Source organism: Mesocricetus auratus, unplaced genomic scaffold (assembly GCF_017639785.1).
Source record: "Mesocricetus auratus isolate SY011 unplaced genomic scaffold, BCM_Maur_2.0 Super-Scaffold_4256, whole genome shotgun sequence".
Classification (NCBI taxonomy): Eukaryota; Metazoa; Chordata; class Mammalia; order Rodentia; family Cricetidae; genus Mesocricetus; species Mesocricetus auratus.
In genome coordinates, this window is record NW_024429182.1 from 99,253,382 (window position 1) to 99,280,675 (window position 27,294).

Consider the following 27,294-nt stretch of genomic DNA (forward strand, 5'->3'; position numbering starts at 1 on the left):
CCTATGCTTTTTTTGTTTCTGCAGGATATTCTTTTACCACTGCCTTTGCTTGAGGTTTGTCCTCTCTCACTCAGCTCCCTCCCACAGACTGCCCTCCAGTCTATTGCTTATACTGTCTAGAGGGTTCCTAGATTCATCTCACTGCTGCCTTTTCCTTTATTAGGATTCTCCCAAGAACCCATTGCCACCCCAATGTTTGGAGAGATGACAGATACTCAAGGAACTTCTAAGACCAAGCTCTCGCCCATGTCACCATGTCACTGCAGTCTCATCCCCTAGAGTTGCCTGGACTACAATGCTGACTGTTCAGATGTTATGTCTGTTCTTCTGCTTGCCCTCACACCCTCATTCTGCAAAACTCTACTCAGACGTGGGTAATAGAAAAAGTTCCCAACCTTAAGTGCAAGAAGCAAGCTAAGTACCTTTCATACCTCAACTCATTAGTTATCAAAGCATCTCATGTTTTTTTCCCATTTACAGACGTGAACATTGAAGTTGAAAAGCGAGCGTGGTGGCATTTGCACCACCTCTAGAGGCAGAGGCAGTTGTATCTTTGACTTTAAGGCTAGCCTGGTCTCCAGGACAGCCAGGGCTACATATAGAAACCCTGTCCCAGAAAACAAACAAGAACAAACAAAAAGAAACCCCAAAACCAAAACAACAACAACAAACAAACAACCCCGGCCCCAACTTGAGGAAAAGAAGGCTGGGACTGGATTTGAAGTAAAGTGCATAATTATGTTCCATAATATTGCCTCAGTCCTTGGTGTTTTGAGACAGGGTCTCACTATGTAGCCTAGGCTGGCTTCAAATTCTTGATCTTCGTGCCTCAACACACACACACACACACACACACACACACACACACACACACACACACACACACACACACACACAGACACAGGTATACATGCACATCCCTCAACTGCTATGATTTCCAGTAGTAGACTTCATCGCTCCAGGTTCTTCCTGATAAAAAGAATGGCAGAGGCACTTGGGGTGATTGTGAAGCCCAGATGTAACCTAACTAATCTCAACACTAATGACCGCAGGCTAAGGAAAGCGTAGCCAAGGAAGAACACAGGCACCCGCACGCTCCATATCTTCCTACACGTGCTCAATTTCCCGGCCCACGTTCCAGATGCTCGACTGTACTAATGTCTGCAAGGGAGGAAAAGGAAGAAGACAAGGCGGCCGCTGGAACAACCAGGCATGCTTTTATGCACCGGGACTCTAGCTCCTTTCCCCATACTTGCTGCACTCTGTTTCGCACCGGTCAGGCTTTGGCGCTGTTCTGGGCTTTGCACATAGCCTAGTCTCGGGAGTCTTGCCCCCGCGAGGACATGGTACGGTCCAGGGCGGAGCCTTCCGCCCCGCCCTAACGTCACGGCCCGCCCCGTTGTGAGGTTATAAAGTGCGCGCGCGGCGGCGCTCGGCGCCGTGGCCGCGCTTCCCTGGCCTTTCGGCTCACCTGGGTTGGCGGCGGCTGCCTGCCTAGGTCTCGTGCGGTTTCCGCCACCGCCTGGGCGCTGTTCCCCGGTTTCCGGAGCTCAGCACGAAGCCCTGGCCCGGCGGCCGGGGCATGGGCCAGGGGCGCGGCGTGAGGCGGCTTTCTGTACAGCCGTGACGTGCACCGGACCGACTTCAGGATGAAGACCCTCATCGCTGCCTACTCCGGAGTCCTGCGGGGTGAGCGTCGGGCCGAAGCTGCCCGCAGCGAGAACAAGAATGGAGGATCTGCTCTGTCACGCGAGGTGTCTGGGCGATGGGGTGAGTGTCAGTCACCCCGGGGACTTTCATCTTGGGGTATCCACAGCAAAGACGACTTTCAGGAAGGGACTCTGGCTAAGACATGCTGCGCTGCGCTGTACTGGACGGCTAGCCATTTCAGGTTGGCGTCTCAGACAACTACTTGCAGTTTTTAAAAAAGGTCTCACCTTGTAGCCCAGGATGGCTTCCAACTCGGAATCCCTCTGCCTCACATCCCAAAATGCTGGGATTGCAGGTGTGTGCCACCACGACTGGCTTCTCCTTGGCGGAACCTGACTCTGCATCTTGTCATTTCTGTCTGGGATGAGGGTTACCAGTTTGAGCCAGGCAACCTGGCATCCTAGTCAAGCCTGGGTTCATTCTCCATCCTGGTACTCACCAATATTGCAACATGTGTTACATCACTTCCCATCCCCCAGCTGATGAGGGCGACACCACCCACTCTCCCCAGTTATTAGTGATATTTCACTCTTCAGCCCCCAGTACTGTTCTTTCTCACAAGGTGGAGCAGGACTTGGCTGGGAGAAACTGGATGGAGCAGGGGATAAGGGTTTTGCAATCACCTGAAACAGCCACTGGATGGAGAACATGCCTGCCTGGAACAGGTGTGCCCCAAGTGTCCTCTGCCCCAGCTTATGTGTGCCAAGCCAGACTGCAGAACCCACTCAACAGCAACCCTGATTCTGATGTAGAAGTGGAGTGGCAGACCCCTTGGTTTTTTTTTTTTTTTTTTTTTTTTTTTTTTGAGACAGCTTCTCTGAGTATAGCTCTGGCTGTCCTGGAACTCACTTTGTGGACAAGGCTGGAACTCCAATGGGCCTGGTTTTCCTTCTTGAAGGTCCTCCTTCAAGAAGAATTGAGGCCTTCAGTGAACCAGGGGCAGAATTAAAATCACACCACTGCTTTCCCCATACAAGGCAAAGCATCCCACACGCCTTATCTATAGTTGGAGAAAATGAGGGAGAAAGAGCATGCTACTCAAGGTGTCCTTAGCAGGGCAGTGGTAGGGACTCTGGAGGCAGAGGCAGTTGGATCTATTGAGTTGGAGACCAGTCTGGGAGTTCCAGTTCATAGGAACTTGGAATTATGGGAATCTTGAAAAGTAGAGGTAATCAGAAAGAAAATAAGGTAAATTAGCTATCTGGTGGTTACTTCCCCCACCACACCCCCCAAGCCAGGTTTCTCTGTGTTACAGCCCTAGATGTTCTGGAACTCACTCTGTAGACCAGGCTGGCCTCAAACACACAGAGATCCACCTGCCTCTGCCTCCCGAGTGCTGGGATTAAAGGTGTGACCCACCACCGCCCATGTTACTTCTATTAGTACATATTATATAAAGTCAAGAACATGCTATAGATACAGCTCTAAATCCAGTTTTGTCTTACTGTTTAGTCACAAATATTTCTTGCCATTTGTCAAAGTCATTTCTTGAATGCTGGTGGCTGCAAGGTAACCCATGCTGGACCTCCATCACAGTTTATCCAATGACATAGGCATTAGTCCTAGTTGACTGTTGATGTGATTATCTGGTCCTGGAGAAGTACTGAACTTTCTGTCATAGGGACAAGCAGTTTGAGCTGCTCCACGTAATAACCTATAGTATCTTCTTTACTGTGCCTTTTGATGGGGAAGGAAGTGACTTGCCTACGTTCATGCTTTTAAAATATTCTCATTGCAAGGCAATGGCATGGATTTGCTGTCTACTGTGGTCCCTTTGGAGATATCCTTCCTGGGTTCTCTGTCTTCCAGGGGCAAGAAGCCTGTTAAATACATGTTTTTGAGTTTTTGACAGTTTTTTTTTTAACTCAGGGAGATTTGTAGTCTCTATCAGATGATTTTGAGCAGAAGAATTTCTCCATGTTGTTGTCCAACCTTGCAAATACAATGGGAAAAAAGTGGGTGTAATTACCTCATAGACTAACAAAGACTAATATGAAATGCAAACTAGTCAGTTTAGCTCTGTGGGATCTACTTTGGTGACAGACTAGGTGGGGTAGGGGAGGGTGTTCAAGCAAATTTTATGTTATCTTGACATCTCTTAAGAGGCCTCTTGTACCTCCTTGGTCCTTGAGGCACTCCCTAGTGGCCTAGTTTGCCTCAGAAGATCAGTTCTCATTGAACACCCTGTAGTGACAGTGTTTGAGGAAGGAGGAGAGCATGGATTCCGGGAAGGGAAGCTCCATGATGGGTGAGAAACTACATAGTTAACTCAGTGACTGTTGTTTTGATGTAAGCTTGGGTGGTTGTGCCTTGTTGGGAGAGAGTGAGTCTTTGCTATTTTTTTTTTCATTTGGCTTTTCAAGACAGGGTTTCTCTGTGCATTGCTGGCTGTTCTGAAACTCACTATGTAGACCAGGCTGGCCTGAACACGGAGGACCCCCTGTCTGCCTCGGTGTGCTGTCCTGGCTTGTGGTAGTATTTTTTTAATCTCTGAAAGACTGACTTGGACTGTGGTTTGGAGGCTTTAGCTAAATCTGTGTACATCCCTGCCTTTCCCTTGGATGGGAAGATTTTCATGGTAGAGCCCTTGAATGCTTCTGGCTATTCTTAGGATTTAGTGCAGTACAGTTCTGAGCTGGTACATTGTGTGACCCTAAAGCCTCAGATAGGGGTGAAGTCATAGTTGTCATAGTCTGGGTTTTCATAGAAGAATCACAACAATTGCTGCTGACTGCATAGCCTGGATGGTGGAGATGGAGCTCCCCATCCCTGGGAATATGCTAGGTGGAATCAGATTGTTGGGGGTAACTCTAGAAAAGAGGGCTGGCAATCTAACCCAGTTCTGTGATCACAGAATAAAAACCTCACTCCTGTCCCTACTCCCTCAATTCTGTGTAGCTTTCTCCCCAGCTGCAAAGACTACATACAGCTCATCTAAGCTTGGGAAGGAGGGCCAGTTATTAGCAGGTGACTCAATGGCAAGTGTGGAAATTCTGCCGCACCTTAGCCTCCCCCTCCTAAATTCAGCAACAAGTACTTGAGTTATAAACAACAGTTACCCACTGGTGCTGGATCTGGCCCAGCCTTCATAGTACAGATGAGAAACTGAGGTCCCCAGAAGAACTAGTCCAGGGGTGTGAAAGACAGGCTAGAACCTGATTCATCTCCATCTGTGCCTATGAGCCTCCTTAAGCCACAGAGGTGTGGGGACAGAACACTTGAGAGCAACCAGCGCGTGTGCCATGCAGTTGCCAAATGAGTGTTGATTGCTTCCTAACTCCATATAGGCATGGTGTCTCCTCAAGGCTTTTTGAGAAAGTTTCCCTAAGCTTGGTGGAAAGGGTTACCAACACCCCACAGAACAGAACTTTGTCTGGCTAGGTGAATTGTCGCCCCTCCCTACCCCGCCTGCCTGCTCCAATTACTTCAAACCTCAGATTGTATGAGGCTGCCTGAACACTTTCCACCACCTCATAACCTCCTGGCCACCGTGCCATGTGCTGGCGATCTTCGTGATCCTCCATCATTGTCCGTAATTCAGTTCTCTCAGGGTCTCTGCGCTTGCTTACCCTTCTTAGATCTTGGCATGCCTACCCCGATTGTCACTCCGCCCTCTAGTTCCCAGATCTTTTACTTTTGTGGTCCTTATCATTACCTAGTTGTCACATGTACTTACTGTTTGGGTAATTGTCAGCCCTTGGGACCAGGGGCCTCATTTGTCCTCTTCAGTGTTCTGTTCTAGCATCTAACACTAACACAGGTAGTAGGAACCCTGTAGGTATCTGTCCAGTGAATGAATCATTAGTGGGACTTCCCAGGTCCTTTTGGCAGGAAGCCCTGTCTTCCTTCAGCTTCAGTGTAATTCCTTAGCTTTCCCTAGGCCTCTTGCCTGTATGTGCCGAGTGTCCTAGAGACACTGACAGTCTGGTTAAGAGCTTGCCTTGGGAGCCGTGTGCCAAGTGAGAAGAGCCAGGTGATCCCCGGTCCCCACATAGTTCCAGACTACAGAAGGCTGAAGCCAGTATTCCTGCATTGCTTTTCTCTCTGGGACATGATGGGTTCATTGCCTCTGGTGATTTTATTCTCCTGTTTTGAAATAGATTCAAAGCTGTTGTAGTGGTACACACCTTTAATCCCACCACTTAGACAGAGGCAAGCAGCTCTCCAAGTTCCAGGATAGCCAAAGCTACACAGAAAAATACATCTCTCTTTTTTTTTTTTTTTTGGTTTTTATGAGGCAGGGTTTCTCTGTATTGTTTTGGAGGCTATCGGTCCAGCCCAGCCTCGAACTCAGCCTCTGCCTCCCGAATGCTGGGATTAAAGGCATGCGCCACCACCGCCCAGCAGAAAAAACCATCTCAAGCAAACAAAAACAACAACAAAATTCAGATATCTCAGAATTAGCATTTGAGGGGTTAAGGTGAGTGGGAAGTGTTTTGTTAACTGATTTGTGAGTAAGCCCCTTTTTTCTTTGTAAGTCATACAGGAAGTCATACTGTTGACAGAGGGCCTGTGGGGTCCTTAGCAGTCATGTTATGGTCTGGGTTGTAATTCCAGGGTGTTAGGAACCTGGGAATCTTAAGTGGCCTACTTCCTTGGCTTCATCATTAAAGATTCTATCTTACTTCATGAAGACAGAGTGTGTGAAGACTTGTTCTTGGAGCAGACTCTCCAGGGTGTGGGCTCACAGTTTGGTGGCTGAGAGTTTATGTGTCAGCCAGCATGCCTGACTTTGAGGACTCAAGGCCAGAGGGGTGTACACACATTGAGATGATGTGCAGAGGGAGCTGAGAAGTGACCAGGAGGAAAGAAGGAGTAACTGTGGGTCTGGAGGATGAGGAACTAAATCGCCTTGGACTGAGGGAAGGCTCTCCAGGAGAGGTGATGCTCAGTGTGACTCGTGAAGGATAAAAAGGCATTAGCAAGGCCGGTAAGAACATGGAAAATAGGGCTGGTGAGATGGCCCCGCATTTGCCTTGACACCTGATCACCTCACGAGTTCAATGCCCATCACCCATGGTTGAAGGAAAGGACTCCCAAAAGTTGTCCTTGGACCCCCTACACACACACACACACCAACTTTGTAAAAGATATCCTAGGTGTAAGGGGTAAAGAGACACAAGTTTGGGTGGAAATGCAGTCTGACTGTGGGTCTTTGAGGAGCCAGCCTGGGCTGCAGTCCCAGTGTAGTCCTCAGTAAAGACAAATGAGACAGAATGTTGTGTCCTGGTCTGGAGGGGTTAATCTGCATCTACCTTAGAAGACTCAAGAGTGCCAGGAGAGGAGCCTGGGGTAGGCAGTTTCTTGGTCTCTGGCACTTCTAGGTACCCATGGTATGGAACTGCTGTTGGCTTCTGTGGGAGTTTGGGACTGGGAGGCAGGCTTAGGTGTGCATAGTCCTTACTCTAACCCTGAAGGTCTGTGTAGCCTCAGCACGCTGCTGCCTCTTGCTGATTCTTAGTTCCTTCATGTGAAATGGACAGGGTTGTGGCAGAAGTATTTTTCCCATCGTGGTGCTGAACCTGGAGACCCTCGTGCCAACCCACGGGAGCAGGAAGGATGAGGGCCTGTTCTTATTAGAGCAGTTTGTAATTCCGAGCCAGTGCAGGAACTTGCTCTTCCTACCCTGCCTCAGAGCCTCAGTGCAGTGAGGAGGGCTCGCTAGGTCGATGCCTTTGGTTCCTTCAGGATCCACTGGAGAGTGTTGCCAGACCTCTCCCACTGCTCTTCCTCATTCTTACCCATAGTGTCATCCCAGGAATGGGGCTTCATCCTCCTTGGGGCCCAGCTAAGTGCCCCAGAGGAACTTACATCCCCATGGATTGTCATAAGGGCCTATTTTGGGGACTCCTTGGTGACGTACATGCAATCTGGTGGTGTTGCCATAGCAGCCCCTCCTACTCCAGTATTCTTGAATGTGCTGGGCCAGAAAGTGGGGGTGGAGAAAGTGGGCCACTCAGGTCTTCAAGCACTTGTGTCACATATCGAGAACCTGACATCCTAAAAAACTTGCTTTTTGTCTTTACCTTCCAATACTCTATCTACCGTATTTAATGAAAACTAAATATGTTAAGCCCTGGACCTCTGAAATGACCCCTGTGGGGTCAATGTCCCCGTTAGAAGGACCATTTGTAGATTAAAAGCCATTAGTGAATTCTAGCAGAGTACAGAAGGTCTAAGCTGACAAGATCTCAGACATCATCTGTTCTTTCCTTACCCCTTACTAGTGCTGTGGAAACAGACCTTTAGAGCAGGAAGGGTCCCAGAAAATCTGTGGAGACTTTGGGATACTGGGCTCCCTGTAGCAGGCTTCTAATATACAGGTCTTTTGGCAGGGGGTGAGACAGGGTTTCTCTGTGGCTATGGAGGCTGTCCTGGAACTAGCTTTTGTAGACCAGGCTGGTCACGAACTCACAGAGATCCACCTGCCTCTGCCTCCTGAGTGCTGGAATTAAAGGTGTGTGCCACTAATGCCTGTCTTGATACACAGATGTTGATAGCATGATCAGGTACTTCTACCAGCACAGCATGGCTGGGGTTTGGATCTGTAGTGGTTTGTCCTTCCCTTTGGGCCAGATGTCACTATTTTAGGACACATAATTTCCATAAGAGCCCTTAAAGGAAATTGTTCATCCTTCTGGGAAAGAACTCACCAGTGTGTTAGGACCAGGTAAATGACTGCTTGCTGTCCTGTCTAAGTTGTTGGAAGGAATGGGGTATTGGCTGGCTCTTTCTTGTGTTAAGGGTAGAGGTCAGCATTTCATGGCCTTCTAGTCCTCCTGTTCTCCTCTCTGTTCTTTCAGATTCAGTCTGCTGAAGCTCGACTAGACCTTTGCACTTAAGTCCTCAAATGTATTCCTGTCTCCCTTTGTAGATGCCCTTTGCAGGGCCTGGTGCCTCTCTCTTTTTAGACTGATACCTCATCTGATATCCCCTCCCCAGGATAGACTGGGGACATCCCTCTATGCCCGTCAGGTCCTTTCAGGCCCCTTGTGTATAATTCATAGCCTTGTTACCCCTGTCTGGGGTGCATGTCCACGAACTAATAGCCTCTGGCAGATGCCTGAGAAACAAAAGGGAGGTAGAGAATGAAAGCGTCCCTCTTGGTTCAGGGTACTTAGATTTCTTTCTGGAACCTTCTGTGTTATCCCTGGCTTTGGCCCATCCTTCCACTTAGAAGAGACCTCTCCTGATTCCCTCTGATACTCTCTTTGACCCATTGTCATGGGCCCTTTTTATTACAATGTCTTCAAGCATTCAGGCACACATAGACCACACATCTACTCTTTGTATATAATTGCTCCATTCTGGGCATAGGAACCCAAAGTGAGACATAGTTCCCACAAGTGAATATACACCTCCCACAGTGAAAAGGGCTGTTAAGTGTAGGAGTGAGAGGCAACCTGTCGGGCATGACCAGGCCATCCTGAATTGAGCACAGGAAGACTTCCCAGGGGGAAGGTAGATAGGCTAGTTGGTCAGGAGTCAGTGCCTGACAGAGTTCCCCTATATGTGCCAAACAACTGACCAGACTCGGAAGGAAGAGAATGATACTTGGTGGCACTGTGGGCTGGGTCAAAAGAGTCCCTGGCAAAGCATGAGGCAGTGGATTGACAGTGGGTTGACAGAGCCCGGCACTGGAGTGGGACTCTAGTAACAACAGGCATGCCCTTCCTTCCAGAGTTGTCATTTCCACCGTGTCTGGTCTTGTCACCATCACGGGTGTGAAGTCTCTGCCTGAAGCAGCCCAGGTAGCTACCTCTGGCCTCAAAGGAGTTATGTCATCACTTGGCACTTGAATGGGTGTCTTGACCCTCCCAGGAATCTGCTGAGGGTCAGTATGTCCACCTGCTATAACCACGCAGCGTATGCCAGTCCTTGGAGTAACTTGTGGGTAGCTTTCTCACTCCTCAAATGAAGGCAAAGCTTCAGTTCACATGGCCCAGATGTAGCATCCTTGGAGGCTGGGAATGTGAGCAGGATACCTTCCTGCTCTGGGAGCCCCAGAGGCCTTTCATGCCTCTGCTCTCTAGCTCTTTCTAGACCTACTAGCTGGGCCAGTTCTGATTGGACTTCCCACAAGCTACTGGATTCCTCACAGGGACCCATAACTAAGGAGGACACTGGGTCTCAGGAAGGGTGGCAATTTACAAGAAGTATTAGGACCAGGGTTTGTATTGCTTTAAGAAAACGGAAGGACACTGAGACCCACTTGATAATTAACTGCCACTCATACAGATCCTTGCTTTTTATGGAGTTTTTGTCTAAACATTATCTCACTTAATTTCCTCAGCATTCTGACGAGGTAGGTATTAGCCCAACCGTGCAGTTGAGGAAACAGAGACTTATATAGGCAGTGACTCATCCAAGCTACACTTCCTGTATGTTGGAGGCCAGTTTTGTTCTTTGGACTTCTCGTGGGTGCAGCCCCTGCACAGATGTTTGTTGCGGAGGTGTCCAGAGGCATGACCTTCCACCTGTTCTGTGTACCACATGCTTCCCAACACATGCTTGCCTCCTATGGCCCCAGATTCTTTTCCTTTATAGGCCCCGTCTCCACCTGATAGTTCACTCTCCTTCAGCAGTGTCTGAGCTTCCAGGCAGGTGGGGCACCAGTTCCTGTAATCTCCACTGACACCCTCCCTTCCTGGCAGCGCCTTTAAGTAAGACTGTGCCTTGTGTCTTATTGTCACACCACGCTGACGAGACAGTCCTCCGTTTCCAACTGCTCTTGGGGTATTCCAATGCCCTGCTCCCATTTCTGGATTGTTGGTCACGTGCCTTGACCCTGCCTTATGGGAATCTTCTTTTTGTTCTGGTAGTTGCACCACCTACAGTCTCTGGTCACCTTCCCTCAGAGCCCTGGAGAGCCTCCCTGCACAGCACGCTCTGTACCTTTTCTCCTAATGCACAACCTTGCCACACCTGACGCATGCCTTGTGAAAAGCTGTCTGCTTACTGTTTATACCCTTCCACCTGCGGAGGTGAAAACAGCAACAGTCTCAACTGGCCACATGTACCTTGCATGCATTAACATCAGTTTGTTACCTACATACATGCACGCACACGTGTACTCTACATATAGTTCCTGTGTGGAGGTCAGGGCACAACTTGAAGGGGGGTGGTTCTCTTTTCACCATGTGGGTCCCAGAGACTGAACTCAGTACATCAGGCTTGGTAGTAGTTCTACCTTTATCTGTCAGGCTCCCATACATTTTCTCAATCTTTCCCAAAACCTCAAGGGTCTTACACTCAGAGAGGTTTAATCATCACCCCAGGTCACAGACCCAGACAGAACAGAACTGGTCCTTTCCCCAGACCTGGGAGCTTAGATTCAGACTCTGACCTTCTTAGGCAAGGATGAGAGAAGGCCAGAAAACTGTTTTCAGTCTCCTTGAACAGAGAGGTTCTCACACAGTCCTCAGCACTCTCATTCTTGGGCCCCGAGATGGTGGCTGTTGGGTTCACTGTGATCAGCAGTCCTTATGACCTCACTGCAGAAACTTGACTACAGGAGCATTTGGGTGGGGTTCACCCTGCACAGCCAGTCTGCACAGAACTGTCCATGTGACAATGGGACATGGTGTAGGCAGAGCAGGCAGCCCTTCTCGCCCAGGTGTTATCTGGAGTTTGGGTGTAGACTACCAAGTTTATTTGGGGACCAGCCCTCTGTAACATGGCATTGCTCAAGTGACGAAGGGACTTGGAGACCAAATACCTGCCTTGAGTAACCAGTGAGGTCTCATTATGCCTTAGTTTCCTCCTTGCCTTGTCTGCCCTCCTAAGGAGTGCTGTGCACAGTGGCATGGCATAGCGTGGTTAGAAATGTGCTCTGGGCATCTTTAGCACTGCCCTTCCATCTGTCCTCCAGACATGCAGTAAAAAATGAGCTGTGTGTATGGATCAGCGCCACAGATCAGCCTCCTGTGGGAGTCTTTGCTTCATAGGACTAGTGTATTTGTTCCACGCTATGCCTTATCTTTTCTGTGGAAAATGATGTCTGCAAGTGAAAAGCAGAACCTGCAAGCAGAGTTTCTGTTCCCTTCACAAGTCAGGGAACTTACACTTTAGAAGGCAGGAGAGGCTCCAGCATTTTCACAGCAGGGCTGGCCTGGCTGAAAGCAGCCGAGTGCAACTTGGGCATCTAGCCTTCTCTGGGGCTGGCATTGTGGGATTTGTCCAGCCGTATAGTAAACCTCTATGGCCCTCCCCACCCCAACCCTGTGTGAGGTTCTACACATACAGATGAATCAGGTCTAGTCTTGGTACTCACAAGTCACTGTTAGAGGGGGGTTGCCAGGTACTATACATGGGATTCAGTGAGACTGGTGCTGTATGAGAGAGCAGAGGAGAGTGGGTGGCCCAGGGAGGCTTGAGGGATGAGGAAGTTGGACTTGGCTGGATGCTAAGACTCTCTGCCACCCTCCCAGGAGTCAAACAGGCTGGGAATGGGGGTGGTGGCATTTGATTGTAGCTTCCGCACCAGCTGGATTTCTGCCAACCAAGCTGAAGTAGAGGAAGTGTTGACAACCAGGTAGCAAAGGCTGATTATGCCCTAGGGATATGCAAGGGAACCCTCACTTCCTAGTTCCCCAGGTGGCTGTCCCAGGGCTGCTGCCAGCTGGTGAACTTTAGGGTCCAAATTCTGGCCAGGAGGTAGACATTAGGGACCAAAATGATCTAACTCCCTCCATTTAAAGATGGGGAAACTGAACCCCAGAGGAGGAAAGTCACTTGGCCAAGTTGTCACAGGAACTGGTGGCCCAGCTGGGACTAGAACCCAAAGGTCTGCTGCTTCTATCTGCTCTTTAAATCTGCTCCAGTCGCCATGGTGTAGCATGCCTGTTATTCAGCTCACAGGAGGCTGCAGCAGGAGAATTGCAAGTTTGACTCCATTTTGGGCTATATGAGTCTCAACAACACCAAAGCTAATTAATAAAAAACAAATTGTAACCAAAAGGAAAATGAGGCTATTTCGGTCTGCCCTCTGAATGACAGCAGAGAGAAGAGAGAAGGGATTTGAGACCAGCAGCCTAGGAGTAGATTTGAGCCAGGTACTTTCACACTCTGGCTGAGAGGCCTTGGAGCAACATCAGAACGAGGATGTTAGACACCCACGATTCTGTGTCTGTGCCAATGGTGTGGAGGGTCAAAACTCAGCGACTCCTCAGGCCTCATTCTTACTGCTCTGCCCTGCATGGAAGGAACCCTAAGGGCCTGAATGGCTAGAGGATGGACTACATCCTCCTTTTTAGCAAGTCTTGCTTGAGTGCCTTTCTCTAATACCAGCCAGGCCCTATCAGGGCACCAGGGACCCAGATGTGGATCAAAACTGACCTGGCCTCAGGCACATCTGGTCTCATGTGACAATTAATATGAACTGTGTAGTTTGCATAAGGAGGGGGGTGTCAGACAGAAAAGCTTCCTGGGGTGGCAGGAAAGTGGCCGGTGGTTCTAGGCTAGGGTGGTCCCCATGGAAGAAAAGATTGTATCTCTGCTGTGGCACTCGGGACAGAGTAGCCGGGTGGTGACCTGGGAGTGGACCTGAGGAATGTGGCGTTGCAGCCCTCCAGCCTTTACAGGGATCTGTGCTTCCCTGCTGAAATGCAGCTGGTCTTCCCTGGACTGCATTCCTGCTGGGCTGGCCCAGTGTGAAGGCTGAGAGCAGAAGGGCTCTGTCCTGCTGGATATGGATTTGGGGAGTGTCCCAGGCTCTTGGTTTTATCTGTATAGTGGAATGAGGATTGGAAGAGAATGGGGTGTTACTCTGCAATCCTATCTACTTGTAAGCAAGTTAATAAGATTAAGCGGATTTGGATTATTTTGGAGGAAAAAAAAGTTTAGGTTTTCTCAGTTTGGGGTGGGGCATATGGCCAGTAAGGAGTTTTGACATGCCTCCCGGAAGACTCTCCCAACGATAGTTGGCTGTGCTGACTGCAGTGCAAGGCCTGCGAGTGTAGGATGAGGGGTTCAGGCTTGGGCCTCACTTCCCAGCAGGTTCCAGGTGCCTTCCTGTGTCCTGTGTGCCTTTCCTTAAACACTGGTCCAAACTCTAGCCTGGGTTCTACATCCAGTAGTGGTGGGGCTCATAATTAGAAGGCAGGTAGTGTATGCCCTTATTTCCTGCCTAGCCGAAAGCTTTACCTTACTTAATCCCTTACTCTTGTGAGACTTAGACACTTGTAGTTGTTTCTCAAATTTATCACCTGGGAGTGTTGACAACTGCAGAATTGACTATGGACCCTGGCTGCTCATAAGCGACATATGGGGTGTTCCCCAGAGCATGCTTTAGATAAGACAGTGCTATGGCACCTTTTGTCTTTCTAAAGTAGAGCACCTAGCCTGCCCAATGGGCACCTATGCTTAACCTTTGTGGCCATTGTTATTGGCAGTGATGTAGCCAACCAACCTTAAGTCAAGAGTCCAGGCTGTATCTTAGAGGTTCAGTTGTGACAGATCTATTTGTCTAGGCTCAACTGGTGGACATATGTACCAGGCCCTGAGTTTGGTTCACTCTTGAACTTCCTGTGCCCCCTGGTCAGAGTCCTTTGCATTCATTAGCTGCTGTGTCAAAAGCAGCTCTGAACAGAGGCAGGAATCCTGGGTTCTGCTTTTTTTCTTTTCTTTTTTCTTTTTTTTTTAAGGCAGGATTTCACTATGTAACATCCCTGGTTGTTCTGGAAGTCACTTTGAGTCCAGGCTAGCTTCAAACTCAAAGACATCTGCCTGCCTCTGCCTCCCTAGTGCCTGGAATCCTGGGTTCTTATTCTGGTAACCTTACTAATGCTATAATGCATGATCCCTCCAGGGCTCAGGATGAAACCTAAGGAACAATTCTGGTAGAGGAAAAGGGCCTAAGGTAGTAGGAGAGTTACAAAAGGAACAACACACCTACCCTCTGGAATGACCATGGGATCCTTTGCCCCAGCATTCCTGTAGAGCATTGGGTGTTACTAAGTGTTAAGTATCTGATGTTTGACTCCTGTGCCTGCTATACCCTAGGGTGACATAGTGAGTGAAACCAAGAGTTTGCCTCTGCAGTGCCAAGCCCTCTCCTCATGGTGTATTAGATCAGAGAGGCGAAAGGACGTCCGACATTTCCTCCCCATGCGTAAAAGTTGAGCTGAGAGGAGGTATATTCCTTTCTGAAATAGACTGCGACCTTGCTGCTACCAGTTTTGACAGAAAGCAAAGGCTCAAATGTGACCTCCTAGAACACTTTCTCCCTCTTCCCAGCTTATAAGCCAGGTGAACGGTCGGGAGACCCTCAAGGACAAGCGTGAGTGAGTCATGTGTGCGGGGCCTCGAGCAGTGGGTAGGCAGGCATGCTTGAGTGGCATGACAGGCACTCAGTAAAGATGTGCAGAGCTGGGGTGTGGGGTGGCCTCAGTGCTTTAGTCTGGAGCTGAAATGAGTGGCCCTGGGTCTTACCCGTGCTCTTTCCTAGTGCCACTTCTCTTGTAGGCACCAGGCTCCATGGCCACACTGTCTGTCAGCTATTAGAGTCCTGGGGTCAGCCTGGGGGCACAACTACCCTGCCAACTAATTGAGCACATTTTGTCCTGATTTCTAGTCTTGGCACTTGCTTAGAAGCAAACATACGTACAGCCCTAGATCAGGTGCCTCCCTGTGTCCTGTGCACCTTTCCTTAAACACTGTTCTAACCACTAGCTTGGGGTTCTATCTGCAATGCTGGGGTACACAGCCCCCACTTTAGGGGAAGTAAGATGCCCTCCTGGTCTTCCCTGAGCCCCAAGCTTTGGGGACTGTGGTGAGATGAATGTAAATCTCTCTTCAGCTGGTCGTGGTGTAAGCCTGGTTGTTGGAGTGGGTATGATAGATAGTCAGCTCCATGGAAAGAGGCATCCAGGATAAAGGGAGTGGGGTAGGGACTGGGATGCTCAAAGTACACTTGGACAAAAATCAAAACAAAATATTGCAACTTCTGTCCTTGGCCTCATAGACACAGATAGCAAAGATTAAATATTTGTACTAGATCAGATAAAGGAAGATATGCATTTGGGCATTGGGGATGGAAGAGAACTGGCCTCCCTGTGGCCCAAATCCAGGACTAGCTCTTAGATTCCCCACTATCATATCATGTTTTTTGTTTTATATGCAGAAATGATGATATAGGGAAGTCACAGTTTTTATGGTCTTTAAGCTGTAAAGCAGCCGTTAGGAAGACATTTGGTGGCAGAGTGAGGATTCAGTCATTTGTGATTCTATGGCCCACATTCACCTGTCTAGGAAGGTACCTATGGGAGGTGGGTTGTACTGGGGTGTCTGAGGCTGGAAGGCAGGCTTATAATAACTTACAGACTGACATCTTCTTCTACAGGAACTGGTTCCAGCATCCTCTCAGCCCTCCAAGACATCTTTTCTGTCACCTGGCTCAACAGGTCCAAGGTGGAAAAGCAGCTACAGGTCATCTCAGTACTACAGTGGGTCCTGTCCTTCCTGGTGCTAGGTAAGCACAGCTAGGTTAGGGGTGACACGGTTGCATCCCCATTGAGATCATCTTCTCCCCCAGCCTCTTCCCATCCTTGGGATCCATGGTCAAGTATTCTATTAGGCATGCCAGAAACCTAATGAATTCATGGAATATGTAGTATGGCTTTCATTTTGCAGATTAACTTACCCAAAGTTACTTGAATCTGGGTCTATAGGATACCCAAAGCCTGCACCCTTCTAACTGCCTCTTTCCTGTCAGCAAAGAGCATGTGGGTTGCTTTGCCTTAGTGTGCGTTGTCAGATTTGAGACCTACTCCAGATAAGCTCTGACTTTACCTAGGCTTCTTGAACTCTTTCCTCTGGCATTTGAAGATGCTGTTGCTTGCCTTCTCACATGGGGATTGAAGATGTGGATTGAAAGCCACTACACAGATTCTGGTGGTGGTTGTCCCCATGGCAGGAATGCTGTTGATGAACCTTGTCCCAAGATCCTGATGACAGTTCTAATCCCCTTTGCTGAATGTATGCCCCTACCTCTTCATGCCCAGGCCTTATATCCTCAGCACAGGTTAGTTTCTGAGCAAGGCCCTTGGAGTCTCTTTTCTCAAATTCCTACTTCATGGGTGAGGAAATGGAGATTCAGAGGCTCAGTGACAGATCATGACACCCATTAAATGACAAGTTGGAGTTTTAAGTTAAGGCCCAGTGCATTCCCTTACTGTGAAGGTCCAGTATTAATGGATAGAGTCTAGGGTGGGCTTGGGATTCATGGAAGCCCTAAAATTAAATGCAAGGCCATACATACATTTTCCCTGCTAAAAAGCTATAGCTGTTCTCAAATTCTTACAGGGTCATATGGCCTCAGAAAGATGAAGAAATTGTGATTTGGAGACAGATAGTTAAATTGGCTCCCATAGGGCTCTGACCGTGTGTGTGGCTTGCATTTGATCTCTTATTAGAATACCAGAGGTAGAGAAGACAGTGTAACCTCATCTTTTTTCAGGCAGGATGCAAGAACCTAATGGGGACAGGACCTTGTCAGGGTTATAGGAGAAGAAAATAGGAGGGACCAAGACAAGAATGCAGTGATCCTGGCCTCTCAGTCCTCTGTCTAAATCTGCTTTGCCTATTGTCTCTATTTGCACTAGAAGCTAGCATTTACCTTGCCTTAGTGGGTCAGAGCTTGGCTGTGGGGCACTGAGTAAATTGTGCAATCCCATATAGCATGTGATAGGGACTGGCCCAAAGCTGTAGGTTAATGATCTGTGAAGCCCAGTCACAGCCCAGAAACTGGCCCAGCGTGTCTTTCCAACATGCTGGTGTAGGTGGGAGCTAAACCTGGGCAGGTGATGAGCCCTGCTTAAGCTACTGATAATTACTACATGAGCAGTCCCGGCCACTCCCTCCCACTGTGTCCCAAACCTGCTGGCAGAGGCTTGCCATGTATTGCAAGGGCTGCTATGGATACCCTTCATGTTTCTCTTAAACATTTTTTTTTCTCTTCTAATGTGCCATGTAGTCCTCTAGAATTGGTGAAAGTTGTGGGCCTTTTTGGTGCTTTTAATTATATAATATAAAGTACATTGGGTTTTAAAGGAACTAATAATGCTGAAATATGAATATGTATCCTTTGAAATCCAAATGGACACTTAGTAATGTGTGCTTTTTTATTATGTTGTTTAGTTAGAAAGTAGCAGCAGCTATAACAGTTAATCTTAAGTAATAAATGAAGTGTCTTCAAGATTGCTGAGACTGCTGTAATGCAATATGAAAATGCCTTTTCCATCTATTGGTACTGTGTCAGCAGGCTTTGCTAAAACTCCTGTGGTTTGTCACTAAGTGAAGGAAATGATAATTTTCCATGTGATTCTAGTAGAAAACTTAGATGTCACTTTGCTCCCCCATACAAACTCAGCTGTGTTACAGATCATATGTTAAATTCCACCATCATAACATTTTACCTTCCCAGCTCTCTGTAAGAAAGTAGAGACTTGGGTAAGGGTAGTGGCCAGTACATGGCAGGGCCAACTCTCTGAGTCTGCTTGGTCCTGTCCCTGCTCTCCGCAGCCCTGCTACTGTGTCTCCTACTGAAGAGCACCCACACATTTCCCTGTGCCACCAGCCTGGGGGCCAGAGCTCTGCAGTGTGAGTTGCTTGTGGCTACCATGTACATGTACAGGGATGTATGCAGGTAGTCCTGAATGTTCTCTGCTGTTACAATCACGTCCTGGGCCCAGTGGCATTGGTGGGCGTCGGCCTCGTTACCCAAGAATGTGGGACAGAGAGCTGTTGTAGGTTTCCCAAAAGGAAGACATTTTATGGGGTAGCTCATGGTTGTCCTTCCAACTCTCCATAAGGTTTTTTTGATACAGGTTCTCACTATGTAGCCCTGGTTGGTGTGTATGTATGTAGACCAGATTGGCTTGTATGTATGTAGACCACCTGCCTCTTCCTCCAGAGTGGTGGGAATAAAGTTGTGGGCCACCACTTCCAGCAGGTAGCTCTTTTTTTTTATATATATATTGGTGACTGGGGCTGGAGAGATTAATCTCACCTAGTTCCAGCTCCAAAGGTGCTCAAGGACTGAGCTCTGTTGGACAGGAAAGGCAGGTGGTGAGAGAAAATGCTTATCATGAGAGGGCAGGGGCAGCCCCAGCTGTGTAAGGCCAGGACTGGAATACCAACTTTGGGCCTCTGTCACTTCTCTGTCTTGGTCATGCAGAAAGGACAGGTGTGTATGGATACTTTCCTCCCCATAGAGACCAGCCTCCCACAGTGGGGTTTGGGCTCCTTGATGGCAGCAAGGTCTTCAGGATGTTCACGCTGCAGTCCTTTCTGAACTTGGTGGGCCTTGCCTGGCCCACTGGAATGTACCGATCCTTTCTTTGCTTGGACACTGTGGAGGCTAGGGCTGGAGTGGACCCTTTTCTGGGACCAAGGAAGGAGCCTGCGGCAAATATAAGCAAGATTGTTTTCCTAGCTGCCTTACAGACCCACATTATCTTCAGCAGTATGTGTGGGCTGCGGTTGTTTCCCAAAACTCAACTCCTGTGTGTGTGCCGCTGCTAAGTTGTCTTAGGAAACTGCATACTGTTCTCTAGGAACTGTAGCTTGGTGTTAGCTGTCCCAGGGGAAGGCCAGCTCAGGAGTGAGACTGGGCTGAGGATGGTGAGGACCACAATTTCCCTGCTCTTAGGTCCACAGAAATCTGTATCTGGACTTACTCTTTCCCATGGACACATTCTAAAACAGGGTTGGCATTGTGGATGGAAAGGCCTATGAAGCCTGAGTCCCTGACCCCTCCCCAGTTGTTTCAAATGCCAGGGGAAGGGAAAGATGTGCCTGTAGCAGTGTGGAGAATTCAGGTTGTGTGATGGGGCAGTTTGATACTGAGGGACACTCTGGAGGGACCAAAGATCTGAGTAGGGCTGAAAGACTAGATGAAAGTTGGAAAGAGAAGCCCTGGTGAGGACTTCTAGGGGTGGGACACGAGATCTGGCTCTCCTTCCCTCTGGATCCAGGCCATTCAGCCTTGTGGTCAGCCAGCAGCCCAAGGACAGTGACCACAAATAGAAGGTGTCCTGGGAGAGTCCTCCCAAGTGTTTGAAGAGAGGGCCCCTAGTGGGCCCTGACTCTGGGCTTGGGCTGCCTGGTGACAGCCCTCCTGTGACAGGTGTCCCCTTTACCCCCCCCATCCCTGTGGTGACAGTCTAAGAACCTTGGCTCTCCTCTGTCCATCTGAGTAAGCTTGGGCAAGTCACTCCTGTCAAGTTCTCATCTAAAATAGAAAAGTCACCCTGCTTTAATGACTCAAAGGGGTCATGCAAGAGGAGGCATTCAGAAATGCTGCACAAGAAGCTGAAGTCTCCCCATATTGCCCATCCAGCTCAAGTGCAGGTGCTCCTAGCACTAGAACCCACCTGTGCCCATTGGCCCTGAACCTCCTCCCCGAGCCACCCATCAACCACTCCAAGTGCCTGGGCATCTGGAACCTCTGCCTAGATTAGTGCCGAGGGAAGTGCTTCATCCTTTCTGAGAGGGAGGCCATGGCACAGCCAGGACGGAGCCTGGGAGCCTGACTGGTTACCCTGCCTCCACAGGAGTGGCCTGCAGTGTCATCCTCATGTATACCTTCTGCACTGACTGCTGGCTCATAGCTGTGCTCTACTTCACCTGGCTGGCGTTTGACTGGAACACGCCCAAGAAAGGTAAGCGTCTGGGCCTCCCACCTGTGTTTCCTCACACCCTAGGAAGCTCCTCTAGTAGGCAGCAACTCCTCCTCCTGGTGCTGCCCCTTTATGGAACCCGTACTTTGTGAAATGCCTGGCTGGGCTGGGGTGGGCTGGGCTGGGCTGGGCTGGGCTGGGGTGGGTAATGTAAAGCTCCCTCTGTCTTCATAGCAGCTCACACTTCATTAGTTTCAATCTCTTCTTTAGGGATGACCGGGGGCATGCATGTGGGAAGGGGCACAGTGGGCAGGTGCGAAAATGCTGTGTGGGCTGACAGACAGCTCCCTTAGGGGTTCACACTGGCTCTGGCTGGCTGTGTTGTTACACCACTCCTTCCCAACACTGTGCTTTGTTTCCTGGAAGGTGGCAGGAGATCACAGTGGGTACGAAACTGGGCTGTGTGGCGCTATTTTCGAGACTACTTTCCCATCCAGGTAAAGACATGGTGTGTTGTCTTGGGAGGACAGGAAGAGATGGAAATATGAACAGTGACAGTGTTGAGTTGAACTGTCTGGGCTCTCCCACACTGAGCATCTGTGTATGCTCTACTGGCCCCATGCCAGATTGGGGCTACTTTTGACATATAGACTAGGTAAGTGAAGGCAAGGGTTGTAAAGGAAGCACTACTGTTTACGGCTTAAGGGAAGCAGAGTCACTGTAGTTAGACATGGCAGCAAGAGAAGCTCTATTGTCACTGACTTTTTGTTTAATTCTCTGGGGGAAGAAAGACTTGCTTGTCAAGACTGGTTTCTATCTAAAAGATGATGCTACACTGACCGTCTATAGTAAAAAACAAAACAAACAAACAAAAAAAACTGGCATTGCCGTATGTTTTATGGTGTTGCATCTCACACTGAAGTGAAGGTTGAGGATATAACTTAAAAGGAGGTGACCCTTTGAGAAGTAGGATGCCTAGAGCGTGTGGTGCTGAGGAGGCAGGGAAAACCCAGAGGATAAGCCTGAGACAGACACAGTTGGTGAGGCGTGAGGGGAAGGGAAGCACAGTGGAAAGGGAAAGCACACATCTGCACCTTAGCATCTGAGATGTGTGGGCAGGAGGGTCAAAGTTCAAGGTCACTCTTAGCTACATAGTAAATTCCAGTTCAGCCATAGCTACACTGTGAGATCCTGACTCAAAAAAGTGATTATGAGCCCGGAGGTGGTGGTGCACACCTTACCCAGCACTCGGGAGGCAGAAGCAGGCAGATCTGTGTGAGTTGTGAGTTAGAGGCCAGCCTGGTCTACAGAGCAAGATCCAGGACAGTCAGGGCAGTCACACAGAAAAACCAAACAAACAAAATATTAATTAACTAATTTTAAGCATTAAAAATTTAAAGGAATACAGTGAGAATTCAGTTTCCCTGCCTTGCCTATCTGCAGCCACCCAGGTCCTGCCCTGGAAATAGCCAACTCTGTGCCTTCCAAGGGTTCTATAATAGGGGCCATTGTATTCTGTCATCCACACAGTGACAGGATGCACTCCAGCTCCTCACACTGGAGCTCTTGCTTTGTCAGTGCGGGTAAGGTGCCTCTTGATGGATGTCCCAACTGCCCCCAGAGGGTCAGGGAAAACTGAGAGGATAAACCTGAGGCTGAGGAACAGCTGGTGGGCAGTGTGAGGGGAAGGGAGTATCCATCACCTTCCATACTGCTCCCAGGAAAGCAGCCATTTATTTGATCTTCTTTCTACCAAAGAGGAACCTGGGGGACTTGGTGAAGCCAGTCAGCAGCTGAGCAGAGCTTCCAGTTGCTGCCTGCCTCAGCGCCTGGGTTCCTGCACCATGGCGTGCTACCTCCTGAGTCAGCAGGGCAGAGTCCACTGGGGTGCAGGTGCTCACACCGGGAGAATGGAGGCCAGTATGATCCAGAGTAGGACTGTCTTCCTGGACACAGAAGTCCCCTCTGAGCTTCCACCTAGTGTGCCCTTGGCTGTTTGAGGGCACTCTGGTTTTCTAGGTGTCTGTCTTCTCTGGGATGGACCTGAGTTCCCAGCAGCAATAATGTTGGTGTCTTGGCTCCAGCTGGCCCTGCCTGGTCTGCAGGCTGGGTGGTAAGGCAGAATAACTAACCTAGCCGTGACACACTAGAGGACTGTGCGTGGGCCTGAAGGTTTCCCCATAGGGGAAAGACCTGTCTGGCCAGCACTTAGCACCCAGCCCTAGAGGCCACCCAGCAGAAGGCAGAGTGCCTAAACGAGGCAGTGTGAGAGTGTGAAAGTGCCCTGTACATGACGCAGGGTGGTGTGCTTTTGTTGCTGTGAGTCAGTCATGGAGACATCCTGATGGGCTGCCCGGGAAAGGTGGTCAGGTAGCCCCGCATTCCTCTACTGCACTGCTTTGTGGGAGTGGCCCTAAGCTGCTCACAAGCTCTGCCTACTGCTGCCATTCCCAGGGTTCTCCTATGCCCTGCAGTTAGGCATCCCTCCTCAGAGGGCCAAAGCCTTGCTCAAGATGTCCAGAAAGTCCATGGCAGCAGTACCAGCCCTTCTGACATACAAGCCAAGGTCCCCCATGATTCCTAACTGCCCATTTCTCTGTGAGGGACTTGGCCACACATCTTTCCCCAGCTAGAAAGGTTCCCTCTCCCAAATCTCCTTGACTATTGGGTTTAAGTTCTTGCTCTGCCATTCCATCTACTGATGCTGGGCTTTTCACTTGGCCGTGGGTAATGGAGGAGAGTCAGCCTTGGGTTTACGGTCTCATGACTCCTACTGTATTCTCACTCTGAATAGCTTTCTCAGCTTTACCAAGTACGATTTGCCTCAACTACAAATGGGAGATGCTACTAGGTCTGCTTCACTCTGTCTTCTCTGCCCCCAGTGCTGGTGTCTTCTGCCACTGTGGTCTCATTCCAGGAAGCCTCTTGCAGGCTGGTAGCTCTCCTCCCCTAGCAAGTGATGGTGGTTGGCCAGACCTAAGCATTCCAGTGTTCTACTCCAACTGATCTTTACCCTTTCAAAAGACCTAAGCAATGTGGTGAGCTGGAGAGATGGCTCAGTGGTTAAAAGGACTGGTTGCTCTTTCAGAGAACCCGGTTTTAAATCCTAGCACTTACATGACAGCTAATAACTGTAACTACAGTTCCAGAGGATCCAGTGCCTTCTTTTGGCCTCTGAGAGCACTGAACGTACATGGTGCACAGACCCATGCATGTAAAATAAAAATAAATAAATCTTGCTGGGTGGTGGTGGCGCATGTCTTTAATCCCAGCACTTGGGAGGCAGAAGCAGGTGGATCTCTGTGAGTTCTTCAAAAAGAACTCCAGGACAGTCTCCAAACCTGAAACCCTGTCTCAAAAAACCTAAATAAATAAATAAATAATCTAGTGGGGTGTAGTGGCACATATCTTTAATCTTAGGCAAAGGCAGCTGAATTTCTGTAAGTTTAAGGCCAACCTAGTCTACATAGCAAAGCTATAGGCTAGCCAGGGCTCCATAGTGAGACTGCTTCAAATAAATGAATGAATAAATCTTAAAAAAAAAAAGACCCAACTGAGACCTGTATTCTCACTGTCTCTGTTCTGCTGGGCACAGGGCAGATGACATCTGTGAGCTGCCCTATGAGGTTCCTGGGCCTCACCCTGAGTGACAGGCTCTACCCCTTGCCCTTTGTTGCTTTACGTCAGGTCTAATAATCTGTGCCAGAGAGCTGTGTGTGACCTGCCTGTTCCACCCCTTTTTCCTGAGCTACTGCCATGGGTTATATAATAGAGATCTCCAGCTAGATCCATACACCAACCCTCTCCATTTCTCTTACTGGAGCTCCCTTCTCCAAAGTCACCTAGCTGGCTCAGAGGGCATCTCTTTTGGCAGTGGTAGAGCTGGCTCCTTCAGCAACTACTGGACTACAACCTCCTGTAACAGAAGTGGCCCATGTTCTGGGGCTCCTCTCCCTGAAGGGAGAACAAGACCTTTGGAGACTAGGAAAGCCTCTCTGAGCTTCAAAGCAGCTAAGTCTAACTGGTCATTTCACATAGGTAGACTGGGGCCCAGAGAGGAGGGACTGTCAAAAGTTCATAAGACACTCGGATGCTGTGCCCTGCACTAAGCCTAGGCAAGCTGCTGCAATTATCTGGGACTGGGTGTCTTTCTTTGTATGGGGTTAGGGGTAAAATAAGCTTATCCTAGGAGCAGGGTGTGAGGAGTGACCTGCCAGGAATCTGCCCAGCCAGCCTGACTTGAACACCATTGGTCTGGGACTTTGCCACCCAGAAGGCATGTCAACACAACAGTCAGCGGCAGTGACCTTCCCCCTCCATGTAGAGTGGACTTTTGTCCAGTTGGGAAGAGTGATCAAAGCTATATCAAATGTTTCTATTCTTCTTGGTACTGTATAGGGGCCATTAACCTGTACAGTGCCCCAAGGACATTATGAACTATATATCCCATTAGATAAGAGCCGTGGGGAGGGAAGGAATTATTTAAAGAGCCAATTAGGTTCCCAGGAAGTGACATCACTATCACAGTGTCTAGGGAAAAGTGAAACTGGAATGCCCTTGTGCATATGTGGAGTTGGTTCACTCTGACTTCCATAGGGGAGGTAATGACTCCTCTTTTCTCTGGACTCGTTTAGCTTGCCATCAAGAAACACCCTAGATCTTCAGGGCACTCCAATCCAACTGTGCCTTGGCCCCCAGTTCCAGCCACTGGCTCCGGAGAGAGTTTCTAACCCAGCTCCTCCCTCAGAGCCCGCCTTGGTGTAGACATTGGCCGTGGTGCTTGATTAAGAGCTAGCTAGGTGGACAGATCTACCTCCTGTCTCAGGCAGAGCACAGCCACGGCCTTGCACAGTTCATGTGCCCTGATCCTTTGTGATTCCCCCACTCTCTACCCTGGCCCTGGCTGAGCATACTGCTGTTCCTGGTTATTTGGTGGAAAGCTGAGAGCTGTTTCCAGACAGTATAAACCTGCTTTACAAAGGCAAAGTGAGGAAAGAATACTAGTATCCCACCCAAAAGGGGTGACACCAAGGCTGGCGTGCTCACATTTGCACATTTACTCCAGCCACGGAGCTGAGAGGAACTCAGATGCCCTGGCCCATCCCTCCCCCACCTCCGTCTTGTCATGCCATCTGCACCATTCCTCTTCCCCAAATGGAGCAGAAGGACCTGTGCTCAGTAGGAGGCTCCCCTCCCCTATCTGAAGTAAAGGAAAACTGGGTCTCTTAACATTCATCCTGTAGCCAGGGACTCTGCTAGCCTGCACCAGAGCACTGAGGTGGGGATGGTGGGAATGCCCCTCTCTGAGACAGAGCAGCCCCAAACCAACATGTTCAGACTCTTCAACTCAGGAACCGTATTTCTGGAAGCTTTATGTCACAAAACAGCTGGAAATGTGGATAGAGAGGCTTTTTAATAACACATTATTCTAAGAGGGAAAGTTTGGATACATTTAAAGTGTCTGCCAGTCAGGATTTGAGTGGGTGTTGCCATAGTGGCATGGCAGGGAGTAGGGAAGTACAGCTTTGAGGAGACGGCACGGAGGGCTTTGGTAAGCTAGATAGGGTGTTTAGAAGATGGTACTAATGCTATGACCTCTTTTAAAGAAAGGCCTGTTTCTATTTAAGAAAGAAATAAACCAAGTAGTTTATTTCAATGGCATGAAAAATTAATGCAGACCTTTTGTTTGTTTGTTTTCCTTTATTTAAGAATTCTGGTTGGGCAGTGGTGCCTCCCCAGCACTGGGGAGATAGAGGCAGGCAGATCTCTGTGAGTTTGAGGCCAGGCTGGTCTACAGAGAGAGTTCCAGGACAGCAAAGACTACATAGATACCCTGTCTTGAAAAATAAAAGAAAAAGGAAAAACGGAATTCTGAGTATTTTTCTAATCTAAGAGAGTGATGTTTTAGGAAGAGAAGCCCTTCTTCCCCCTCTCATCTCCACCGTGCTCCTGGCAATGCTGTCTCAGGATCTCAGGCTTGATGTCCCTCTTTGGGGTTTTATAGGTACTCAGCCTCAGGGCAGGTGGTGGGCCCTTAGGAAGTCAGTCATCAATTGTAGCATTTCAGGTCAGCTTTGTTGACAGTATGGTAGCTCAGACCATCAGCTGCTACAACCACACAGCCAACCACTTCCCCCTCCTCCCACAAGGCTGCCTGGCATGAGGGCTGATTGTCCCGCCTGCCTGCCTGCCTACCTCAGAACCTGAGCTTAGCCTGGCTGCTTGGCAAGAACTTTGTATTGGTCCAGCGGTACTACCCTTTTGCCACACTGTGTGGGCCTGTCCTCTGAGGTGTTGAAGAGCCCATAGTATGCAGGGAGCAGACAGACCATACCTCCATGGAAATTCCTGAAGCCTTGGCTCTACTGTACCAGAACCCAAACTGTACCCAGTGAAGGCTGAATGTCTCTTTAGGTCTGAGTATTCCAGCTTGGATGTGAGTTTTAGGGAAGTCACTGTGGTAAAGAGCCTAGAAAGAGGAAGGCAGGCAGGAGACTGGTTGAACATGAAGTAGTAGGTTCGGACTGTGTTTGGTTAGGGAATAAGAAGAGCACCCAACCAGGGACTCATAGCCCAGTTGCTGCCAGCCACTGGCACTGTGCTTCCAATAGTGAGAGTCTGGGGACAGGTTTGGAAAGCCACTGCAGTCTTTGGGTTCCTAAGCATAATAGGGCATTAAATACAAGGTCCCTTCCCCATTTGTTGGGTGTACTCCTCTCCCAGCCAGTTCTAACACATGTTTCCTTATAGCTGGTGAAGACACACAACCTGCTGACCACAAGGAACTATATCTTTGGATACCATCCCCATGGCATCATGGGCCTGGGTGCCTTCTGTAACTTCAGCACAGAGGCTACTGAAGTTAGCAAGAAGTTCCCTGGCATAAGGCCCTATTTGGCTACATTGGCTGGTAACTTCCGGATGCCTGTGCTTCGGGAGTACTTGATGTCTGGAGGTGAGAATC

The 27,294-nt window shown here is 49.1% G+C and overlaps 1 protein-coding gene and 1 long non-coding RNA gene across 3 annotated transcripts in view; one reads left to right on the top strand and one right to left on the bottom strand.

Moving 5' to 3' along the window:
- Positions 1–1,421: 1,421 nt before the first annotated feature.
- Positions 1,422–27,294, top strand: part of Dgat2 (diacylglycerol O-acyltransferase 2) — a 30,754-nt gene continuing 4,881 nt past the window's right edge. The window contains exons 1-5 of the mRNA XM_005073973.3: positions 1,422–1,770; positions 16,052–16,180; positions 20,265–20,372; positions 20,757–20,827; positions 27,081–27,285. Of these exons, the coding sequence (XP_005074030.1) occupies positions 1,650–1,770; positions 16,052–16,180; positions 20,265–20,372; positions 20,757–20,827; positions 27,081–27,285 (634 nt within the window). The 5' untranslated portion in view covers positions 1,422–1,649. The remainder of the gene's footprint in view (positions 1,771–16,051; positions 16,181–20,264; positions 20,373–20,756; positions 20,828–27,080; positions 27,286–27,294) is intronic.
- LOC121144479 overlaps positions 2,513–27,294 on the bottom strand; it is a 42,954-nt gene continuing 18,172 nt past the window's right edge. For both annotated transcript variants that reach the window (XR_005881845.1, XR_005881844.1), the window contains exon 3: positions 2,513–3,642. This is a non-coding gene — a long non-coding RNA (uncharacterized LOC121144479). The remainder of the gene's footprint in view (positions 3,643–27,294) is intronic.